The sequence below is a fragment of the Leptonychotes weddellii genome, chromosome 9, assembly GCF_054177405.1.
Source record: "Leptonychotes weddellii isolate Sample4059 chromosome 9, ASM5417740v2, whole genome shotgun sequence".
NCBI classification, from domain to species: Eukaryota; Metazoa; Chordata; class Mammalia; order Carnivora; family Phocidae; genus Leptonychotes; species Leptonychotes weddellii.
The window spans coordinates 8,926,132-8,948,118 of NC_138377.1; the positions used below are offsets into that span (position 1 = coordinate 8,926,132).

General features: G+C 54.4%; 1 protein-coding gene across 1 annotated transcript in view; it reads left to right on the forward strand.

Moving 5' to 3' along the window:
- The window catches only part of ASB2 (ankyrin repeat and SOCS box containing 2), a 41,908-nt gene that overhangs the window by 11,162 nt on the left and 8,759 nt on the right, over positions 1-21,987 (forward strand). The window contains exons 2-7 of the mRNA XM_006747840.3: positions 2,035-2,313; positions 9,634-9,723; positions 13,079-13,245; positions 14,062-14,217; positions 16,264-16,509; positions 19,512-19,683. Of these exons, the coding sequence (XP_006747903.1) occupies positions 2,108-2,313; positions 9,634-9,723; positions 13,079-13,245; positions 14,062-14,217; positions 16,264-16,509; positions 19,512-19,683 (1,037 nt within the window). The 5' untranslated portion in view covers positions 2,035-2,107. The remainder of the gene's footprint in view (positions 1-2,034; positions 2,314-9,633; positions 9,724-13,078; positions 13,246-14,061; positions 14,218-16,263; positions 16,510-19,511; positions 19,684-21,987) is intronic.

The window sequence follows — 21,987 nt, forward strand, 5'->3', positions numbered from 1 at the left end:
CAACGCAGTAATCCATTCAAATGCTGATAGACATTTAGGTAGTTTCCACTTGGTTTTATCATGAGTAGCGCTGCAATGAATATTTTTGAACTTGTCTTATGGTGAACACATGTACATGGTTCTCTTGGCCAGGGAGCTAGGAGTGGAATTTTGGGGTCACAGGATGTGTTGGTTCAGCTTTAGCAAACACCGTAAATTTTCCAAAGTGGTTTTACCACTCGACACTCCTACCAGTGGTGGTGAGCGTTCCTGATGCCCCACATCCTCCCCAACACTTGCTAATGCTCATCTTTTCCACTTGAGCCATTCTTTTTTTTTAGAGAGAGAGAGAGTGTGCAAGTGGGGCGGGGGAGGGGCAGAGGCAGAGGGTGAGAGAGAATCTCAGGCAGGCGCCACGCCCAGCCAGGAGCCCAATGCGGGGCTCAATTTCATGATCCCGAGATCATGACTTGAGCCAAAATCAAGAGTCAGACGCTTAACTGACTGAGCTACCCAGGCGCCCCTCCACTTGAGCTATGCTGTTGGGTAGACAGTAATACTGTATTAGGATCTCAATTTGAGTGTTCTCGCAAACGCTTAGAAAGTCAAGCATCCCTACATTTGGTTATTGGCCACTTGGATATCCTCTTTGTGAAGTGGCTGGCCTAGCCTTTTGGGGGTCAGTTAACTAGAGTCACAGAATGCTGGGTAGCACAGCACCCCAAATAAGCACTGATTCTCATGATCTGAGTCTGCAGGTCGCTGCAGAGGGGCTGACGTGGGCTTCAGGGTGCTGGGTCTGCTGGGTGGGGCTGCCCCAGGTCGGTTCACTCCGGAGTCTAGCTAACGGGTGGTGCCTCCAGTGGGGAGCTCTTCTCCTGGTGATGCAGAAGGGCAAGCCCCACACCCAAGCCCCTGTTAAGGGGCTGCTTTATCGTGCCCCAACGTTCATTGGCCAGAGCAAGTCACATGGCCAAGCCCACTCTCAGTGGGATAGGGAGGGGGATACCCTGCCGCCAAGGAGAGGGGAGTGAATATTTGCCAAACAAACCAAATTATAGCACTGGTATTTTGGGTATTTTTTAAATGGCCTCATGTGGTTCTCGTGTCCTGCTAGGGCTATGAACCATTGACCTACAGTTACACTGCACGTCAGCCAGTCAAAACAAAAAACAGGCTTAGTTGAGGTTACTTCATTTCCTAAAACCAGTTGATTCAACCAAAGTTCATTTCTCCCTGAGGCACTTTTTTCTAAGGAAGGGAGTCCTTGGAATTCACATGGCAAATTACTGTCATGATTGATTTTAACTAGATCATGCATACTGAAGCGGCAGGCCCATGTCTGATTTATCTCCAACATTCTCAGCCCTAGCACAGCACAGAGATAAGGCGAGATGCTAGCATAGGATCTTGTTGGATAACTGGAAGGAAGGAATGTAAGCACTGTTGTGTAAGCCCCCTGAAGTCAGGGGTATTTGTCCCTTGGTATTGTTGTGTCACCAGAGCTTAGAGGAGTGCAGGACACAAAGTAGGCGCTCACTAAGTAATCTCTCGGTTAACGAAGCATGCATGCATGTGTAGACAAGCTGTCTGGAATGGAAAAATGAATGGTGGATGAGTGGATGGTTGGTTGGGTAGATAGAGGTATGGATGGATGGATGGATGGGGGGGGGTGGATGGATAAATGGCCAGGTAGGTGGGCAGATAGATCAGGGGATGGATAATGGTTGGATGGATGGATGATCAGGTCACTGGGTAAATGTACAGATGTGGATGGGTAAATGGGTGGATAGTAGACAGGTGGACACATGGGAGAATGAATAAATGGAGAGGAGGGTGAATGATTGGCTGGATAGTGAGAGAGGTGGGTAGATGGGTGAGTAGATGAGTGGATGGATAGATGTGTAGATGAATGGTGGCTGGGTGGTCCAAATGACAACATGAATGGACAAAAACTGATTGTGAGCTTGCCAGAGGAAAGCACAGCATTCTCTGTTGCTAAACATAACTCTTGCAAAACCGTTAGTGACCAGGATGGTTTTGGTCTCCTCACAGGGCTTTCTGATTTGCCACTTCCTCCTCCTCTCGGAGTGTCTCTTCTGGGGGCCAAGGTGAGAGGTGAGAGAGGATGACCACAGAGATCAGCGCTCGGGGCAGACAGCGTGCCATTGGGCATGAGGAATACAGCCTGTATAGCAGCCTGAGTGAGGATGAGCTGGTCCAGATGGCCATCGAGCAGAGCCTGGCTGACAAGACTCGGGGCCCAACCACTGCTGAGGCCACTGCGTCCACGCGTGTCAACCGCCAACCTGCCCATTTCTACCCACGGACAAGGTGAGCGAGGAGAGGCCAACTAGAGCACCTGTAAGGTGCAGCTCCCAAACACTGTTAACCCAAGACCGAAGTCTCCTGGTCTGTGAGGTGCATGTTTACACCTTGATGACTTCCATTTGTTATCTAAACCCTTCTGAGCTTTGGTGGTGCCGAGCACTGCGGTAGGTGCTCTACCCACTTCACCTTGTTTAACCCTCTTAAGGACCTTCCAGGAGGCTCTGTGCTATATTCCCATTTTATAGACGAGGAAACTGAAACTCAGGGCTAGTAACTAGTCGGCGGTTGCACAGCTGGTAGACGGTGTTGCAGAGACTGGAACGATCTGGTTGCAAAGTGCCTGGCTTGGCTTTTGTACCACTGGCTTTATGTTTGAATGCCGGGGAGCTGATGTTCCGAGTCCAAGCCCAGCTCCCAGTCCCATCTAGGCAGCCTCCCTGGGAAAACAGGTCTGAGAAGCAAGTGACATCTGCCCAGCAAAGCCACCCTACCTCCTCGCTCTGGCTCCCGCATCTCAGCGTGACCTCATCATGCCAGTGGCAGGACCACCTAGGGCAGCCCCGTGTTGCGCCCAGAGAAATAGGACGCAAGCCACACCTTCAGTAACATATGCAATTTTGAATATCCTAAGAGCCACGCTAACAAGTAAAGGCAAACAGGTGAAATTAATTTAGGTCTCAAATATTATCATTTCCACATGTCATCAATATCAAGTCTTTGGAATCCAGTGTGTATTCTGCACTCACAGAACATCTCAATTCAGACTAGACGCATCTCAACAGCTCACTAGCCACATGCGGCCAGTGGCTACCGTCCTGGACAGCACAGATCCAGAGGGTACCTTCTGTGTAGGAGGCGGGGAGCCCAGAGAGGTAATTAAGCTTTGGATCTTAAAATGCTTTTAGAAAGGAAATATATACATCTAAAAACGCTTTTGTTCATCACTGAGTCCAAGTCAAGTATGTATTTGGGGGTGGGTGGCTGAGGGAAGGGAGTTGCTGGATGAGTGTGTTCTGTGGCCTCGGGACCTGGGCCTCAACTCTCATAGTCTCCAGCCACCAGCTGACTTGCTATGTGGCCTTGGGCAAGTCCCTTAAGCTCTCTCGGCAACACACAGACCATCTCTAATGTCCAGTCCCAGCTGACAGTGATGAAGGTGGGTGGCTGTGCATCCCAGCCCTGTCCCCTGATGATACCCACCGGGCGTTCCCCAAGTGACTTTAGCCCTTGCTGAGGCTGGACCTCCTCTGCCAGGCAGACGGGGCAAAAGCCTGGGATGCCCCACACCGAGCAGCCCCTTCTAAAGGGGAAGGCAGGTAGCCTCCTTGGGCAGCTGGAGGAAGTAGGAAGGCTCCAGGTTACTGAGTTGCCCCTGAGGGGGTCCCATTCTGGAACCCAGCCTGAGAAACAGAAGCGAGGATGCAGAGCCAAGGACTCTTCATGGCCGGTGCTCTGGGAGGCCCTGGTTCCTCTTCTGGCTGCTTTAGCCTCAGTCAGACCACAAGTTCCTCTTTCTCAGGAGGAGATCAGATAGAGAGAAGAGCATCCCCCCCACCCTGGGGCATCTGCAGCCTTCTCCCCAGTGTGGGAGCCTCCTGGGGAGTCCTGGGGACACTTACATTAGCACCGAGTTGGGCTCGTGAGATCCGGGTCCTGACCTCTTCCTTCCTCTGGTGGGTGAGGAAGTAGAGACCCAACATGGGATGCAAACACTTACCAGCCTCCTGAGAAAAAAGCTCTCACAGAGAAGGAAAATGACTTACCTAGAGTCGTGCAGCCCTCACCTAAATTCCAGGCACAGTAATGTAGGGTACGGGGTTCAACGCGCATCTTCTCACTCTGGATGTGAGCTGAAACCTCCCCGATTCAGTTCTGCCCTTCCATCTCTGGAAGAAGATGGGCCCTGCTGGGGGAGCCGATCCCTCCTCCCCCAGATGCACACTGAGGGCTTCCCATATGCCCAGCACACAGCCACTCAGTTAATCCTTAAGCCACGCAACGAGGCCATTTCTGTGCCCGTTTTATGCACGTGCACTCCACGGGGCCAGAAACAGAAGCAATGTCTGCCGCCGGCTCTGAAGTTCAGACACATAACCGGCTCTGCCCATAGTGCAAAGGTCTCTTTCTGTTCCTCTCCCCCCTCCACGTGGAAGTGGGTTTGGGTCTCATTTCAGCCACCTCGTAGCCACAGAGATTGAGGGCCCCAGCGACAAGAGACACACCAGCTCGTGCTCACGTTCCCAGATGCGGCATTTCAGAAAGTACAGGACCCGATACAGTCCTTTGTCCCTTTTATCCCCACATATCACAGTTTCCGTCCAAAGACCCAGAGCAGGTTTAGGAACAGGACATCATACACATCCCAGGGGCTGTCTTAGATTTCATGTCATCTCCTCAGCAAATCCTGCCTGACCACCATCCCAGGTCAGGCAGGTCGCCCCTTTCGCTCTCTTGGCGGGGCAGTTTCCTTCATCACCCCAGCTTACAGTTTCTATGTATTTGTTTTGAGGCCTCACCCATCTTCCTTCCTGTGAAGCTTCCCGTCTACCACACAGCGCTTGGCCCTCGGCAAACACTAAATAGCTCAGTGAGTGAATAATGAGTGAATAAAGGAATGTGAATGAAGAGGCGGCAGAGTAGAGAGGAAAGAGAAGAGGGCTTGGAGGTTTGAGTCCTTCCTCTGTCACTTACTGGCTGTGTGACCTCAGGCAAGTTACTTAACCTTTCTGAGCCCCAACAGGCTTATCCTTAAAGTGGCAACAACAGAACCTTGCCTAGCCCAGCTTGCAGTGTTCTTACGCAAAGCATGTAGAATGCTGGTGCTTCCCTCACGCCCCACAGCTTCAATCGACCTCCCCCTACCTCCTCCCTGAGCACCCCGAGTGCCCACACCATGACTGCCTCTGTTTCATGGACAAGCTTTCGTGTCACTCTAGGAAGGCATTATGTGGCCTCTTGAGAGGGTCCCCAACTATACTATATGAGCTCTTTGGGGACAGGAAGCAGATATTTCTCACTTTTATATCCCTAGTGCCTGGCAAAGAGCCTGGATCACTGTAGGTGCCCAAGAATTGTTTTTAGGCAAATAAATGCATTTTGAAACCAATAAAATGCTCTACAAATATAATTTATTGTTATCTTGTGACCAAAATGGCGGCTGTAGACATAAAGGTCAACTGAGCCTTGGGGATCCTGGACATGAAAGCCAGATCAGCATCCCAGAGGAAATATAATGTGCCCTTCTAAAGCCATTTTTTCCAACTTGCTTCTCTCCCACCACAATGTAAGAGATGAAGCCGGAAACATGCATAGGGATCATCTGCCAAGCCTTGGCCCACTAAGAGAGAGCTCCCTGAAAGGCAGACCCAATTTCCCATCCCATGGAGAAGGAGGGTTCATGCAGTCAGGAAATAGGGAGCCCAAGATTACACTGATGGTGGACCGGCCAGAGTGGGCCCAGAAAGCTGGGTCTTCCCAGTCTTTAAACTTCTGAATTTTTTTAAGGTTACATTTCTAAGAAGACAAAGGAGGAAAGCATGAAGTAGGGACTTGTTTGGGTTGATGTGTGCACAGCTGCAAATAATTCAAGTTGAGCCGCCCACACCTACCATGTTCTTATGATGAGCAAGTTGCCTTCCTGGCACCTGGATGTGAATCAGGCCTCACCCCTACCCTCCCCAAGTTTGCTGTCTAACGAGGGTCCCAGATGTACATAATGACCCAACAGGAAGGGCTCAGCAAAGAGGCTTGCCTCAGTTTCAGAGGGACACAGAGCAGGTCGATTCACTTAGTTGAGCAGGTGGGCTGTGCAGGATGAACAGGAGTTCACTAAGCGGGTTAGAGGAAGCAAACCTCTGAGCCTCAGTTTCCTCTTCTGCAAAAGGGAGCCAATTATGTCTCCTTCACAGAGTAGACCAGAGGATGAAAGGAAATGCTTTGTGCCACGTACCTCTGTCACAAGGCTGGGCACATGGCAAGCACCCAACAAATCCCAGGTATGGAAGGGGAGCAGAAGTTGCTGCAGTCTGGAATTCACGTTCTCCTCTACATGGGACTCCTCTCTGGCTGGCCCAGAAAGAATGGTTTGGCCAGCAGGTGGGAGGCTGATTCCAGAGACCCGCGGGAATGGGGGTGGAGGTGGCTGGACCACGTGAGCTCTTCCTCTTTTCACCTGGGAGGGCTGGGGGCTGCTTCTCCGGGAATTTGAGGTCCTGCCACGGCACCGCATAAAACCGAGTTTACCATTTGGGCTCTTACCCCTTGGAAGGCTTTTGCTTGTTTTGTTTCATTTATTTAAGTGTGTCGCATGTCTGCTGTGTGCCCAGTGCTATACTTGAGTCCTGTATTGCTGTAGGCTTAGCGCGAGGACAGGAGGAGGGGACAAACAGAAGGTGGCAGGCGTGGGGCAGACTCTTGTATTCCTTAGCTGTCTCCCCCTTTAAGAGGCCTGCTTGCTTCCGGTGTTCAGCCAGGTCCAGCCCAATTTTATGCCCTTCCTGGGGCTGGCGGCTCACTGAGAAGTTAGGGGGCTTTGTCCTCGTAGCCCCACTCCCCACTGGCACCGAGCTTGACCCGTGTCTGGAGTAGGGGCCAGCTGGACTCCAGGACAGGGCTGTTGGGAGCTGGGTGACAGTGAGGCACTCTCAACCCCCCCGCCCCGGACCTGCCCGCCCACATGAAGGACCGGAGCCCTACCTGGGCCTCTTCTAGGGCATGACCCACGCCCACATCCTGCCAGGTTCCTCTCACCTCTGATGACTCAGCCCCGGTGGTTTTCTCTGCTGGGAATGCCCCTGCTCAGGGCCGAGGGGGAGTGGGGCCTGCGGCCTGGACAGGACTAGGATTCGCTCCCCCTCCAGCGTGAGGCCCCACACTCAGGGCCCTGGGCACCTGCCCTACCTGCCCCTAAAGCCAAGTTAACACCCACTGCAGGGCGCCCAGGGGAGACCTTGCTCTGTCCCCGCCGCCTATCCTGCGGCCTATGGCTGTCTGTGTCCTTGTTTCCCACCCCATTGGCCTTTGGACATCTGAGATTTGCATCTCAGGCGCTAGCACAAGTCTTGGGACACCCCCGCTCCCCCAGCAGGGACTGGGGAGCTCTTGTTGCACGGAACTCGGTCTGTCTGCTTCCTCCTCCGCGAAGCGGGAACAACACAGCTGGTGGGGAGGCTGGAAGTGAGGCCATGCCCTGCACGGTGGGGAGGGACATCCCCGTCACCACTGCTGTCACCCCCCACCCTTGCCTGCACCCTGTTGTTGTTGTTATTTGGCCATTAGAGACAGTCCTGGTTTTAGGGTAGTGTGACGCGTTTTTATGGGTGCTTGTCACCTTACTAGAAACATCCTAACAACAGTAAGTGACAGGAGGCCACACACATGGGCCATGGCGCGGGTGGCCCGGACCCCAGGATCCTGTGCGGCCTGAGACCCAGGGCTTCGTCAAGACCACGGGATGAGGGACTGCGAGCTGGGCCTGGCCCAGGCTGCCTTCCACCACCCCCAGCATGCTCCCCATTCCGGGGGGTGGAGAGGGGCCTCGGCGGGGCCAGGCTTTGCGCCCCCCTCCCCAGGATGTGGTCTCTTAGATCTGCCTGACACGCAGCTCCCACATGAGCTCATTTCAGCTAAGGCTTCACAGCTACCACAACGGTGAGGAAAATCCCGCTCTGGTCCCCCCTGCGCACCTTGCAAATGGGGAAACCAAGGCACAGTGCGGGGCAGGGGCTTGTTCTAAGTCGCAGGGCCTGTCAGAATGGAGGCCTTCGAGCGGGAGGGAGGATGAAGAGGCGGGAAGACCCCAGGCCTGTGGGGCAGGGCTGGCGTCAGGAGCTCTGCAGACAGACATGTAGGCCTCTGCTCGGCTCACTTCCCAGCTGCAGCTGCGTGTGAGCCCGGGGCCGTGACCCACCTCTCGGGGCCTCAGTTTCCCCGTCTCTAAAGACGGGGACGTTGGCACCCACTCTAGAGGACTAACGAGTGCGCTCACGCAGGTGTCGTGCTCAGGCTAGTGGTGCTCAGGAGGAGGTTGCTGGTCGCAAGGGGACGGAGAAGGGACAGAGGAAGTCAAGTGCAGGATGAGGATGGTGAAGGGGGCCGGCCTGGGGGGTCCCCCCGCCCCCAGATGGCTGAAGCAAAGGAGAGCATGTTCTTTCCTTCTCTGTTCACTCACCCCTTCCCCCATGCCCTGGCCCTTGCCGAGGGTATCCACAAAATCTGTAAGTTCTGCTCCGTCTTGGAAGAGCATGGGTCCTTGTCAGGGTCACAGTTCTGGCACCTCCAAACACCACCGGTAGCAATGTCCCCCTCAATCCCACGGGGCACCCCTGCAGGGTGCAGGACACCAGGCCAGGCCTGCTGGGGTGTCCGTGGCACCAGGGACTGAGCTGCTACAAGTGTGGTCGGCACGGGCCACATGCCCCGTCCTCACAGTCACCCCCATCAGTCAGCTATGTGGAGTGGCCACCACAGCTCCTTTCACCCTCCCATCCTCACCAGAGCCCGAGGGGGTGGGAAACTGAGGTTCAGAGAAGCAAAATAATGAGACAATTAACGGTGGATGCGTGCCGAGCAGCCCTGTGCCCGGACGCCAGCTGAGCTCACCAGCTCCAGCCTCCTCAGTCTTCCCACACCGGGCTCTACAGGGAACTAAAGCCCAGAAAAGTTCAACCTGTCTGATGTCCCATGGCCAGGATATGCCAGAGCCTAGATTTGAACCCGTGTCCGTCTGACTCCATGCCCTGGCCGTGACGGCCATTTGCTCTAACTTCCCTACCGTTCGTTCCTGCCCCTGGGATGGCAGGACCCTCTAACGGGGACCTGGCCAGGTGGGGGTGTGAGTACAGACCTGGTCTGGCTTCCCAGTTATGCTCCCCTGTCCCCCGCACCTCCAAGAACCTCTTGCCCATCCCCGTTAGGACCCAGCCTGGCCGGCCCAGGACTGAGCCCCTTTCATCCTGGGACCTGCTGCTGACCCCTTCTCGCATCCTCCCGGGAGAAGAATGTCACCTTGCTTCCTATCTGCCTCCCGCGTGGTTGGCTGGGGAGGGGGCCTAGGGGTGGGGATGAGGTTAACCTCATTGTTGTCTTATATGGTCATTTAAATCTCCCAGGGCTTCCTCCAAGGGCCAAAAATAATCCAGAGACACAGCAGCTGTGTCCAGCACACAAGAGAGGACCGGCCATCTGCTTTGGTTCAGAGCCCTGTGTCTGTCCATCAGTCTCTCCCCTCGCTAGCCCTCCATCCCTGATCCTGCCTCCGGCCATGACCCGCTTCTCATATGCAGAGTATTTTTTCCTCTTCCACTCCTGCCCTGCACCCTCCAGGTCGACTGTGCCTCCCGAGAACCCGCCCGCCTCGGCCCCCAAGGGCCTGTTCCAAGGGGTCATGCAGAAATACAAGAACTCCCAGCTGGCGTAAGTGACCCCCGGCCCGGGCCCCGAGACTGCCCAAGTTCACCCTTCCAACTAGGGTTAGTGGGGGGTGGGGAGTGGGAAGCAGGCCCGCAGGCCCCAAGAAGGGGGGCATTCCAGAGGGACCTCCCAGGCACACCCCTCCCAGGTGTGTCCCCCTGAGCCCCAGCCGCTCCTGCTGATCTGGGCTTTGCGCTCACAGACTCATCTCCTCAAGGAACTGTCAGCCAGGCCTGTGCCTGTGATTTACCCCTCCATGCCCCCAGAGTGGGCCCCAGGGGATGGCGCAGCCCCCTGGGAGACGGCCCCAGGACCCCAGAGGCTCAGAGGAGCTTAGAGCTGAAGCTGATGAGTCAGCCACGCATTCTATTTACCTCAGTTTCCCCCATGCGTCACTGTGGGGATATTGGAGCATATCCACAACGCTCACACCCATGGGTTTTGTTTTGCCTCATTGCCTTTATTTGCTCTGTGCCAGGTGGTAAAATCCAGAATTAATCCGAGCTGCAGAAGGCGTTCTGTTTGCCTGGCCCCAGGTTGCTGGGCTAGCTGCGTCCCCCTTCTCTGCTCGCCTGTATTAACCCCAGAAGCAGCTAAAAGCAAAAGAGGGGCCCCATCGCAGGAACCCCTATTTCCTCACTCCAGTTATGTTGCAGAGAGGGGATGAGGCAATTGGCCAGTGTTCTGTGTCTCTTCCCAGCTCTTTTCAAACCCTGCCGCCCCCACTTCCTTGGTGCTGCGGGTGGAATTCTGACAGTCTGGAAAAGGGGGACCCAGGCTCTGCTCTCAGCGCTGCTGCCCCTTCCTGTGTGGCTGCCTGGGAGTCGCTGTCCCTCTCTGAATCTCCCTTCTCTGCGAGACAAGGTTGGAGAGGACAGAGTGGCCTCTTGGGTCCCGTCCAGCTCCTTAGTCTCGGACGGTGTGACACCCCCAGCAGCTTCCCCCACCCTCGGGGCGGGGCTTGCCTCACAGAGCTTCAGGGTCTGTGCACCAGAGCTGGATGAGACCCAAGGTGGACAGCAGGTCCCAGGAGTGTTCTCACGCACTGCGCACCAACCCCCCAGGCCACAAAAACAGCTAGCCCTCCGCTCTTCCACTTCAGCCGGGGCCCCACAGGAGACCTTCCGGGGGAGACAGGATACATACCCACTGGGGCTTCTCCTGACACCAGCAGGGGCTGCTCTGGCCGCTTGTAAGAAGACCCCATCAAGGTGGTAGTGATGGCGTTGATGGGGGCTTCAGGGCTTATCTGGTCAGTTACCCATCGTGCTCGCGGGTCTGTAACTTAACCAGCGTCTGTGCTCTGAAGCTATTAATAACCAGAGAGGCTGAGAGTCAGGAGGAAGTGCCGCTCACCACGGAGGAAGCAGCTGGGAGGGTAAAGGGGCTGGCTGTGTAGACCCTTGGGGCCTATCCTGGCCCCTGACGTGGGTGAGGGCCCTGGGAACAAGACCTGCCTCTAGTCTCATCTCCATCTGGAAAATGGGACCACTTATGCAGAACATTCCCCAGGAGTAGATCTAGGAATCACAGCGGTCCTGGTCCTCACTGATTCCCGGATGGAGGGAAGGGAGCTCAGTGCATGCATGCATGAATGAATGAATGAACAAAGTAGCAAAGAAGTTTTCATTCGCATTAGCCCTGAAATCTTTTTTTGATATTCAGAAGTTTTAATTGCGAAGGCTTCAAATTTATTAATCCTTCAAGTATATAAGTCTTTCAGCAGCTAAATGTTCTGGGGGTGAGGATAAAGGGTGAGGACCAAAGGGGGGGTTGGGAAGACCCAAGAGAGATGCTCGCTGGAAAGAGCCCCCCTCTGAGGGACTCTGGTCTCAGAGCTGCTTGAAGGGCAAACTGGCCCCATAGGTCGAGGTTCTTGGTAAACACTGGAGCACTGTGCTGAAACCTGCTGCAGGGTTAGCTATCCATCCCTTTGGAGATTGGCACTGCATGCCCGCATCCTCGTGGTAGAAATGGTCTTGGTGTAACCTTAGATGCAGCCCTGCAAGCCACAGGGACAGAGGGGTTCCCTAATTCTCTTTTGGCCACCAAGGAGCTCTGTCTAAAAGAGACCCCCGGTTTCCATCTGTGGAAGTGAATGAGCTTGCCATGTTTCAGCCTGTTTCTTATAGACATTCCCTGCAGGGTGCCCACTTGGAGCTAAGGGCATGGAAGTGCCCCAGATCTAGGAATGCTCACGGGGGGACCAAACACTGGCAAGGCTTGATCAGAGCCCCCACAGTGACTTTTATAGGCCAGTATGTCCTCCAAATGCTCAAAGGAGGCAATTGTGAAGAATGTTTTGAGCAAGATATTTTATTTCATTTTTTAAAAGATTTTATTTATTTATTTGAGAGAGAGAAAGAGATTATGAGCAGGGGGAGGGGTAGAGGGAGAAGCAGGCTCCCCGCCTGAGCAGGGAGCCCGATGCGGGGCTCGATCCCAGGACCCTGAGATCATGACCTGAGCCGAAGGCAGACACTTAAAGGACTGAGCCACCCAGGTGCCCCTGAGCAAGATATTTTAATAATTCCAAAGAAACAAGCACAATGCTCATAGGGGAGAGGCCATCATTTTGGAAATAGAAGGAAATAAAAGAAATGAAGGAGTGAAGTAATTGTTGGGGTTCCTAGGTTCTGAATTTTTCCCTCCCTCCCATCCCCCCTTCCTTCCTTCCTTCTTTCCTCCCTCCCTCTCTCCCTTTTCCACTTTCTCTTTCTTTTTCTTTCTTTCTTTCCTTCCTTTTCTTTCTTTCTTTCTCTCTCTCTTTCTTTCTTTCTTTCTTCCTTCCTTCCTTCCTACAAATATTTATTGAGCACTTATTATGGACCAGACACTGAGCTGAGCCCTGAGAGTGAAATCATGAGAGAAGAAAGAAATAAAGAAATAAAGACACTGTTCCTGTCTTCTTGGAACTCAGTCTAGTGGGGGGACAGACAGTAGTCAAACAACCATTCAAAGACTTGTAAAGGCCAGCAGTTACATGAGGGCTTCTGACGAGAGGCAGAGAGAGGCTGACCTGGGCCCCCAGGCTGAGGGTGACAGGCCTGAGGAAGCTGTGATGGATAGCTGACGGACGGATAAGCTGGAGGGCCCAAGGTCAGGGCCAAGGTCGGGGCCGAGTTCCAGGGCACACCCATGTGGGTTAGGAAGGATTACTCTCCTTATTGAGGAGGCCGCTGGCTGCAGGGGCCCTGAGCACCTGTTCCAGACCAGCAGGGGCAAGCAGGACCGAGTGGTCCCACGGCCAGCACTGCCCCTGGCCACCAGTCGTCCTGCTTCTCTGGGAGACAGGCTGCCCGGCCCCACCTCTGCCCTGCTCTGGTCTTGAGGAGTGACCCGCCCCTTGCTGTCACAGGCCTGTGGACCCCGTGGTGAAGGCCATCAAGGAAGGGGACGAAGAGGCCTTGAAGGCTATGATCAAGGCAGGGAAGAATCTCGCAGAGCCCAACAAGGAAGGCTGGCTGCCACTGCATGAGGCGGCCTATTACGGCCAGCTGAGCTGCCTGAAGGCCCTGCAGCAAGGTGAGGCGGCGACTCTGGGAGCAGCCAGAGGCGGGAGCAGGACCCAGGGCAGAGGCTCCTTCCTTCTGGAGCTTCGCGTTCTTTGCCCCACAAATCTTGGTGGGGGTGGGGGAGCACGGCAAGGTTATCACCCCCACTGCAGAGTTAAAATCACCAAGCTGGGAGAAGAAAGTGACTTGTCCCCACCCACCCGGCTGCCATCTCTCTAGGCCTCTCGGGACGGGAGAGCCTAATTCCTAGAAAAGGAACGAGGGAGGGCTCACTTTTTGGGAGAGCCACTGCCAGCTTGTTCCAGAATGTTCCAGGGACTGATGTGGTGTGGAAAATACCACAGCTGTGCCTATGCCCTGCCAAGGCCGTCCCCCACAGCTGTGGGAACCTGGGCAAACCCTCTCCAAGCCTCCGCTTCCCCCCAAGCCAGATGTATATGGATAACACCTGCAGACAGGAGTTAGCTCTGCCCTGAGGTAGCGTGAACCCCAGACAGCCCACCACCATATGCTAGGGCAGAAACAGCTGTATGAGACAGAGCTTCTGGCCCTGGCTGGTGGAAGTTTAAGGGAAGGACAGGGTCATTCAGAGAGGGAGGGGGCTCAACCAGGGAAGGCTTCCCAGAGGAGGCAGCATCTGAGCTGAGTTAATAAGACTGGGAAGCTGAAACAGCCCTGTGAAAGCAACTGAGTCCAGGGCCGAGAAGATGGATGGTAAATTTAGGTGGATGCCACACATGTCTGTCGTTGGAAATTGGGGTTACCTTTGTGTTGAGGAGGAGGGGGTATCTTCCCCCTTCATGAACTTCCCGTCTGTTTTCCCCAGCATACCCAGGAGTCATCGACCAGCGCACCTTGCAGGAGGAAACGGCCCTTTACCTGGCAACGTGCAGGGGACACCTGGACTGCCTCCGATCTCTGCTCCAGGCTGGGGCTGAGCCTGACATCTCCAACAAGTCCCGAGAGACACCGCTCTACAAAGGTGAGCCCCCCAGAGTGGGCTTCTCTGGGGAAGGCTCCAGAGAGTAGGTGGGCAATCGGGAGCCTTGCCCACCCCCCACACACCCCAGCCAGGGGTCTCCTTTGAAGGGGCAGCCTCGTTCAGGTGTGTAACTTGTATAATTGAGTCGTTCATTCATGCACCTACTCGGGCCATACATCCCAAGTCCTCCATGGGCCAGGCACACTGAGGAGCGCTGAGGGCCTTAGAAACAAAAGGATATGATCTGTGCCCATGCGCTCTCCCGGCCCAGTGGGCACTGACACATAGACAACATAACAGCCAGCTAATGGCAGCAGAGAGCTCAGCATGATGCACGTGGGAGCATGGGGGAGGACTCTAATGCTGGGCATGAGCCCCCACAAAAGGTGGTGCCTGAGCTGAGCTGGAACAGGAGGGAGTTGGCAGCTGAACAAGCAGAGGGAACAGCAGAGGCAGAGGCAAAGAGGTATGAAAGAAAATGTGTACCTCTGGGATGTTTTAAAAACCTGGAAACTCCTAGCTCACTCAATACATCATCCGAGGACATTGGCATCTCTAGCAAATGCCCAGAGTCAAAATCTGAATGATCATAATAACTGGCATTTACTGAGTGTTTACTATGTGCCAGGCGCTGTTCTTTAACTTAACCCTAATATCCACCTATGTATGAGACAGGCACTACATGGGAGGTATCCCCCATTTTACAGGTGAGGACCCAAGGCATAGAGACATGGAACGAGGCACCCAGGATCTCACATACTCCAGCAAGGGGCAGACCTGGGCTTTAAACTCAGGGAGCTCTTTGCCAGCGACACACGCTGAACTATGACATTATGAAGCATTCAGATCATACATACATGCTTAAGCAATCAGCCCTGGGGCTTACAAATATGATAGGACCTTTACACCTTGAAACACTACAGAAATCCCTGATTTACCCATGTGCCTGGTATCCAGTACCCGGAACATTCCAGGGGAAGCAGGAACCGGGTAGCTGGTAACTGGGTCCACTGCACACCGGAGGTCGAAGTGTCTCTCAGAAGACACATCTACCTGGACACCAGAGCCATCACCTGGAGATGCAGTTGTCCCAGAGAGAGCTCCCGAACACTGGGCAATTCTCAGCCACAGCTTAGGCCCTGGTGCTGCGTGCAATCCTCTCATGTGCCAAGCACCGTGCTAGAGCGTTCCACACACCGCCTCACCCGGTGCTCCCACAGGGTCCTCTCAGGAAGGTTCTGTGATCTCTGGTTTACAAGGCTTTGAGGGTAGGGAGCTTTGCCTGGGGTCCCTTCTCGCACTCACCCCTGACCGACTCGAAGAAGTGGTGAATTTGGACGAGAGCCCAGCCTCCCTGGTGATAACCCTGGGCCAGGGCCAACGGTGCATTTAGGTTCTAGAAAGCAAGGAAGCTTAACAGGCAGGTTTGAGCAGCTCGAGAAGACTTGATGAGCTGTACCCAGAAGACATATGTTACTTCAATTTAAGTGAGTAGCCTTTGAGGAAGGGTTTCGAGCAGGAGTATGACAGCCCCCTCCCCCTCTCCTGACCCTGTCAATGTGCAGGACTCAAGTAGGTAGCATTGAAGAGGGAAACGAGTTAGGGACACCCTGGAACCCCCCAAGGGACAGAGACTCTGGACCTGACTGCCTGAGCTTGAATCCCTGTTCTGTCACTATCTGTGTGACCTTGGGCAAGTCGCTTAACTTTTCCGTGCCTCATCTTCCTCCTCTGTGAAAAGGAATAATAACACGATATCCTTCGAGGGTGATTGGGAGAATTCTATTAGCTGGCTGTGTAAGGTGCCTGGCCCATAATCAGTGCTAGATACATCAGCAAGTCTTATTGCTATTAGGATTGCTATTACTTTAGGTGTATTTCCTGGGTAAAACGCAGGGACTGGACCTCAGTACAGACCCAGTGGGTGTTTGTCCAGTGAACGGCTGACGGGACTGAGGGGCTGAATGGACAAACGAGTGAGTGATGTCTCGGCCGGCCAGGTCCTGCCAGGGCCCTGCTGACCCTCTGGCTTCTCCCTGGGCACAGCCTGCGAGCGCAAGAACGTGGAGGCCGTGCGGATCCTCGTACAGCACAACGCGGACACCAACCACCGCTGTAACCGAGGCTGGACAGCGCTGCACGAGTCTGTTTCTCGCAACGACCTGGAGGTCATGGAGATCCTGGTGAGCAGAGGCGCCAAGGTGGAATCCAAGAATGCCTACGGCATCACCCCCTTGTTCGTGGCGGCCCAGAGTGGGCAGCTGGAGGCCCTGAGGTTCCTGGCCAAATACGGTGAGTGCTAAGGGCCCCTGGGTCCCGTAGCACAGCTGGGAGGGGCACAGCTGGGTGGGACCTCCGAGGTCCGAGGGGAGGCAAGTTTAGGTGTCACCTTGGGGACACACCCCGATCGGGAGATAGTACCTTCTCGGAACGCTGTGTTGAGAGGGATTCAGAGGCTGTCGCTGGGCTCCGCGGGAGACGTGTAGTGATCGACCAGCGATGCCTGCAATTAGACCAAACCTGGGGCGGGGGTGGGGGGTGGGGGTGGGGAATGGCCCACGTGCCACCTGTTTGTCCTCTCTAATCTAGCCCAACATCCTCATTTTACAAATGAGGGATCTGAGGCCCAGAAAGGGGAAGGGACTTCCTGACAGTCTGTAGCGAATTAGTGGTGGAACGAGCCAGACTCTTGGTCTCCTGACACCTCAACCACTTCCCTCTCCACCGTGTCACACTTCAAGGCCACAAGGAACCTCGGACAACATTTAGGTCACCTTCTCATGTTACAGATGACGAAACCAGGGACCGGGATGGGAAAGTGATTTGTCCAAGTTCACACCGCAAAGTAGTGGAAGAGGTGGGATTTGAACCCGGGTCTTGGCACTCTTTGCCTGGGGAAAAATCTTAGTCACTTAACAGGAGAAAACAAAATACCACTGCCTGCATTATGAACAGAATACACCCTGAGACATTTTTTTGACTAAAGAGCATCGTTATTCTGTTCTTCCCCGAGAACACCTTTGATTTCTTTTCTCTCTCTCCATGGGGAGTGAGCCTCCCTCTCTAGCAACACAGGGACCAGGAGTAAAGCCCGACAGACCCCCGGGCTGAGCTGAAGTGATTTGTTGAGGACCTGCTGTGTGCTAGACACTGTTGAACAGGAACACGGATCCAATGGGGTTTTCCCACAGCCCCGTATAACGTGGGCAGCGTCCTCATCCCATTCAGCAGATGAGGAGACTGAGGCTCAGAGAGGTTAGGTGATTGGTCACAATCAGAGCCTGGATTCCGGCCACAAGCCTCTGACTCCAAACACCTCTTGCGCTCCACCACGCCACCGCGGGCCTCGAGAATTACCAGCATGGGACTCTGCTTGGATAAACACCCGCTTCCCCAGCACGAGCCTAAGCAGTTGGGAAAACAAATCCAGGGCACGTCCTTGCAGCCGGGGACAACTCTGGACTGACCAGCTTGAGAACAAAGGGGCCCAGGCAGTGTCCTGGGAGCCCAGGCAAGGAGGCTGGGCAGAGGGCAGGGTGCTCAGCCGGCAAGGGGAACGAGCCAACTCCAAACATCTGTCCAGCTCTCCTGCCGATGGTCTGAGTCAGGGTCTGCTCCCTTTGTGGGCTGAGTCCACTTTCAAATCCAAATATTTTTCTGGTGAGAGCGGGCGGCTTTGCTGGCAGGGTCCAGGCTTCCAGGGAGCCTGACTTCAAGAGCCTGGACCTATTGGCCGACTTTCCCGCAGGGTGGAGAGTGAAGCCAGCCTCTGTGCCCGGGTCCCTCCATCCCGGAGGACTGGCCTTTGGGGAGCACCTTGTCTGTGCCGGGCACTGTGCCGGGAGATTGTCTTAGTCCGTCCGGGCTGCTGTAAGAGAACACTGTGGACAGGGGGGCTTCCAGAGCACAGGTAGTTATTTCTCACAGTTCCAGAGGCTGGGAAGTCCCAGATCAAGGTGCCGGCAGATCTGTTGTCTGGTGAGAGCCTGTCTCTAGTTCATAGACAGCCTGGGTCTCCTGCTGGGTCTTCATATGGTGGAAGGGGCCAGGCAGCTCCTGGGGGTCTCTTTGGGAAGGGCACTAATCCCATTCAGGAGCACAACTGCACCCTCATAACCCTCACACCTCCCAAAGACCCCGCCTCCTAACACCATCGCACGGGGGATTTGGTTTCAACATATGAATTTGGAGGGGACACAAACAACCAGCCCATAGCAGATATTTACGTATTTTATCTTATTTACACCTCAAAGTAACCCTGATTAGTAGGTACTATTATTCCCAGTCAACAGATGAGAAAACTGAGGCCCCTGAAGGCTGCCCAAGGCCACAGGCCTTTGCAAGCCACGAAACAGAAACTTCCGCTGGTTCTTGCTGCTCACAAAAGCCTGTGCTCTTTCCACTAGACCAGAAGTCAGTTATCAAAACTGAAAATTACCAGAAAGCCTGAAATCAGCAGAATGCCCAGGCAGAGCACAGCTGTGGTTAACAGATGTTTGGGATTTCAGCCCCTACTGACACTTCACTGCTGTCCCCACTCTATCTCCTTCCAAAATAAGGAGGGACTGGTGAAGAGACTGTACCTCTTTTTGCAGAGAAACCCATGGGTCTCTCCCTTACCAGCAAGAGATGGAGAAGATGTAGGAGATGAGGCTGATGGAGCCTGTCCCTGGCTCGATTCCTCACCTCCCAGCATGCTCTTGTGCCCTCTGCAGAGGGGACCGGAAGCAATCCCTCCCTTATTCCTTGCCACGGAAGGCAGAGAAGAACAAATCCCAATTAATAAAGTTCTTGGGGCCTTTCCTTATTAGGGGGCTCTGCACGCTCCTCGAGCCAGGGGGCTTCCTCAGGACAGGGCCTCGGTCACTTTCACATGGAGCAAGGGTGAAGAGCATGGCCTCTGCCATCAGATCATCTGTCGGGGCCTCCACTGTCAGACCATCTGGGTTCAAGTTTGGGTCTGCAGTTATGAGCTGGGTGGTCTGGGGCACGTGGTGTAGGTGCTCTGTGCCTCGGTGTCCTTGTCAGCCACATGCCGGTGAGAGCTGTGACCGATGGCATGAGCTATGTTGTGGATTCAAAGAGAGAGCACCCGTCACGCAGGGTGCTTGGCACGTAGTAAGTGCTCAGTAAACGCCAGCATTGTCGAGGCAGGCTTTTGCTTCTAAGAGGCCCCCTGGGTCTCGCTGTTGCAGACGGGAGTTGCTGTTAAATGACCCCCTGTGTCACGGTGGCCGGCACAGCGCGTGACAGTGACCGCCCGCTCACTCCTCGATCTGTCTCTCCTTGGCCAGGTGCCGACATCAACACGCAGGCCAGTGACAATGCGTCCGCCCTCTACGAGGCTTGCAAGAATGAGCACGAGGATGTGGTGGAGTTCCTGCTCTCGCAAGGCGCCGACGCCAACAAGGCCAACAAGGATGGCATGCTCCCGCTGCACATCGCCTCCAAGAAGGGCAACTACAGGTCAGCCCGGGCCCTGCCACCGTGCTCCGTGGCTCCCCGCTGCTGGAGCGGGGGCTGCAAGTGTCCCGCCCACGGGACTCAGGAGGCCCAGGAGGGGTCGGGGTGGAGGGCACCTTCCAGGTAGAGAGGAGGAGACTCTCCAGCAGTTGGCAAGCTAGAGTGCGTTACATTATCAACTTACTTCACCCTCCTGACTACTGTTAACAAGCCTTTTACCAGATCTCTGGAGGTAGATCCTATTATCTACATTTCTTCAAACAAGGAAGCTAAGACACAGAGAGGTTGAGTGACTTGCCCAAGGTCACACATCTCGTAGATGGCAAGAGCTCAGCGGCTACAAATGTCCCATCTACAGGCATTGCACTCGGGGGGCCAGATATGAGTCTGGACTCGTGCCTATTTCTGTTGGGGATGCAAAGATAACCTCTCAGGCAATTAGGAAGCAGGCAGAGGCTGCAGAGACTAATACAGATAGTACCAACGATACAATAACAAAGAGAGTGCCGAGGATCATAGCTAGCCTTTCCTGAGCACTTACTATGTGCTGGGCACTTTGAGCAAAACAAGAGAAGCTTAAGTTCTCAGGGGGCGATCTGGTGGGCAGGACACACACACACATGCACACACACACATGATCGCATAACGTAATGAAAGAGCATGAAGGCTGAGCTCCATGGCAGTCCTGGAGGAGAGAGACTGGCAGGGGCTGGAGGCAGAGGTGTGCTAGAGTTGGCTTGTACCAGCTCACGGGAGCCAACTGTTCACAAGGGCAGCCTGAAATCGGCCACAGTGAGAGTATTTACACCACGGAAATTGGTGAATGCAACATTTCAGGGCCCCCTTTGCCCCCTGAGGAGCCAGCGGTTAAACATGCATCAGCACCACGGCCAGCTGATGGGCTCAGGGGAGGCTCCCCGAGGAGGGCAGAACCCCAGCTGCTCTTGAAGGGTGACAGGGCTCCGTGATACCCACTCGACCCGTGTTTTCCAAACTTTGACCATTCACAGACCTCCTTCCTGATGGTAGGCATCTATAACTCTCACTGTTGAGTATATTTTCTTTTGAAGACATGTTTATTTAAAATGAACTTGTTTTCAAAAGGAAACATTCATCACACTATTAAATCACTGAAATTGCCAATTCACAATTAATAAAGAAAACATGTCACATAAAATTCCATCAAGGGCACCCCAGATGACACACTTTGGGCAACACGGCCTGCCATCAGGCAAAGAGAAGAGAGAAGAACACAGATTGTGCACGTTGGGGGGTGTCGGCTGTGTTTGAGAAGGCAGAGGGAAATGGGGATGAGAGTGACATCCTGGGGAGTGGAATGGGGACAAAGAGACAGACCCCTGAAGCCCCAGGCTCCATATACATGGCCAACCAAAGATGCCCCCCACCCCCCGCGGATATATGCACAGAGGAGACCCCACCTTCCCTGAACCCCAGAGCAGGCTGCAAGGCACACGGACCTGGGTTTGCATTCCTGCTGAAGCCATTGGTCACGTTGCTTAACCCTTCTGAGCCTCAGTTTCCTCTTCTGTAAAATGGGGGACAGTTACACCTGCTTTATGGGGTTGTTGTTAGGACTAGTGAGGTGGATACAGAATGGAATTAAAGCACCCCACAGAATTCCGGGCACAGGTACCCCGCAGGTCGGCGCTCACGCTCTCCTAGGTAGGAAGAGCACGTTCCATCATTTTTCAGTTCAGCCAGTAGAGGGAAGAAAGCACCAAGTCAGGCAGTGGTGACGGGCAAGATGGATGCTTTCTCTTCGGCCCCAGAAAGACCCAGCATCAGTCAACAAACACGGTTTATCTCAAGCATGACCCTGAGGGAGAGATCCAAAGAATGAAGGAGACGGCCCTTGGAAGTCTCCAGGCCCAATGGATCCCCACACTTGCCTGTGCACAGCACCATCTCTCTGGGCTATTTGCTAAATGACACATCCCAGAAGCACTAAACCAGAACCTCCAGGAGGGAGGGGGCCTAAGCCTCTACCTTTGAAAAGCTCCCCGAGCCAACCAACCAGATACAGCCCATCCACACCCTTAGCGGAATCACTGATCTAATACAAGCCCTGATTTTGCAGAGGAAGGAAATGGGAAGCGGCTTACCACAGAGTGGCATCCTTCCATCACACCCAGATGCCTCAAGTGGACCCCGATGTTGGCAGTCTGGCCCCAGCTGGAGGGGCAGCTGAAGGAGCACTAGGTGTGCCTAAGGATGACCAGGGAGCAAGGCTGGTCCCCTCTGGAACCACCTGTATGAACATCTTGTGTTCCCCCAAATCTGCTTTGG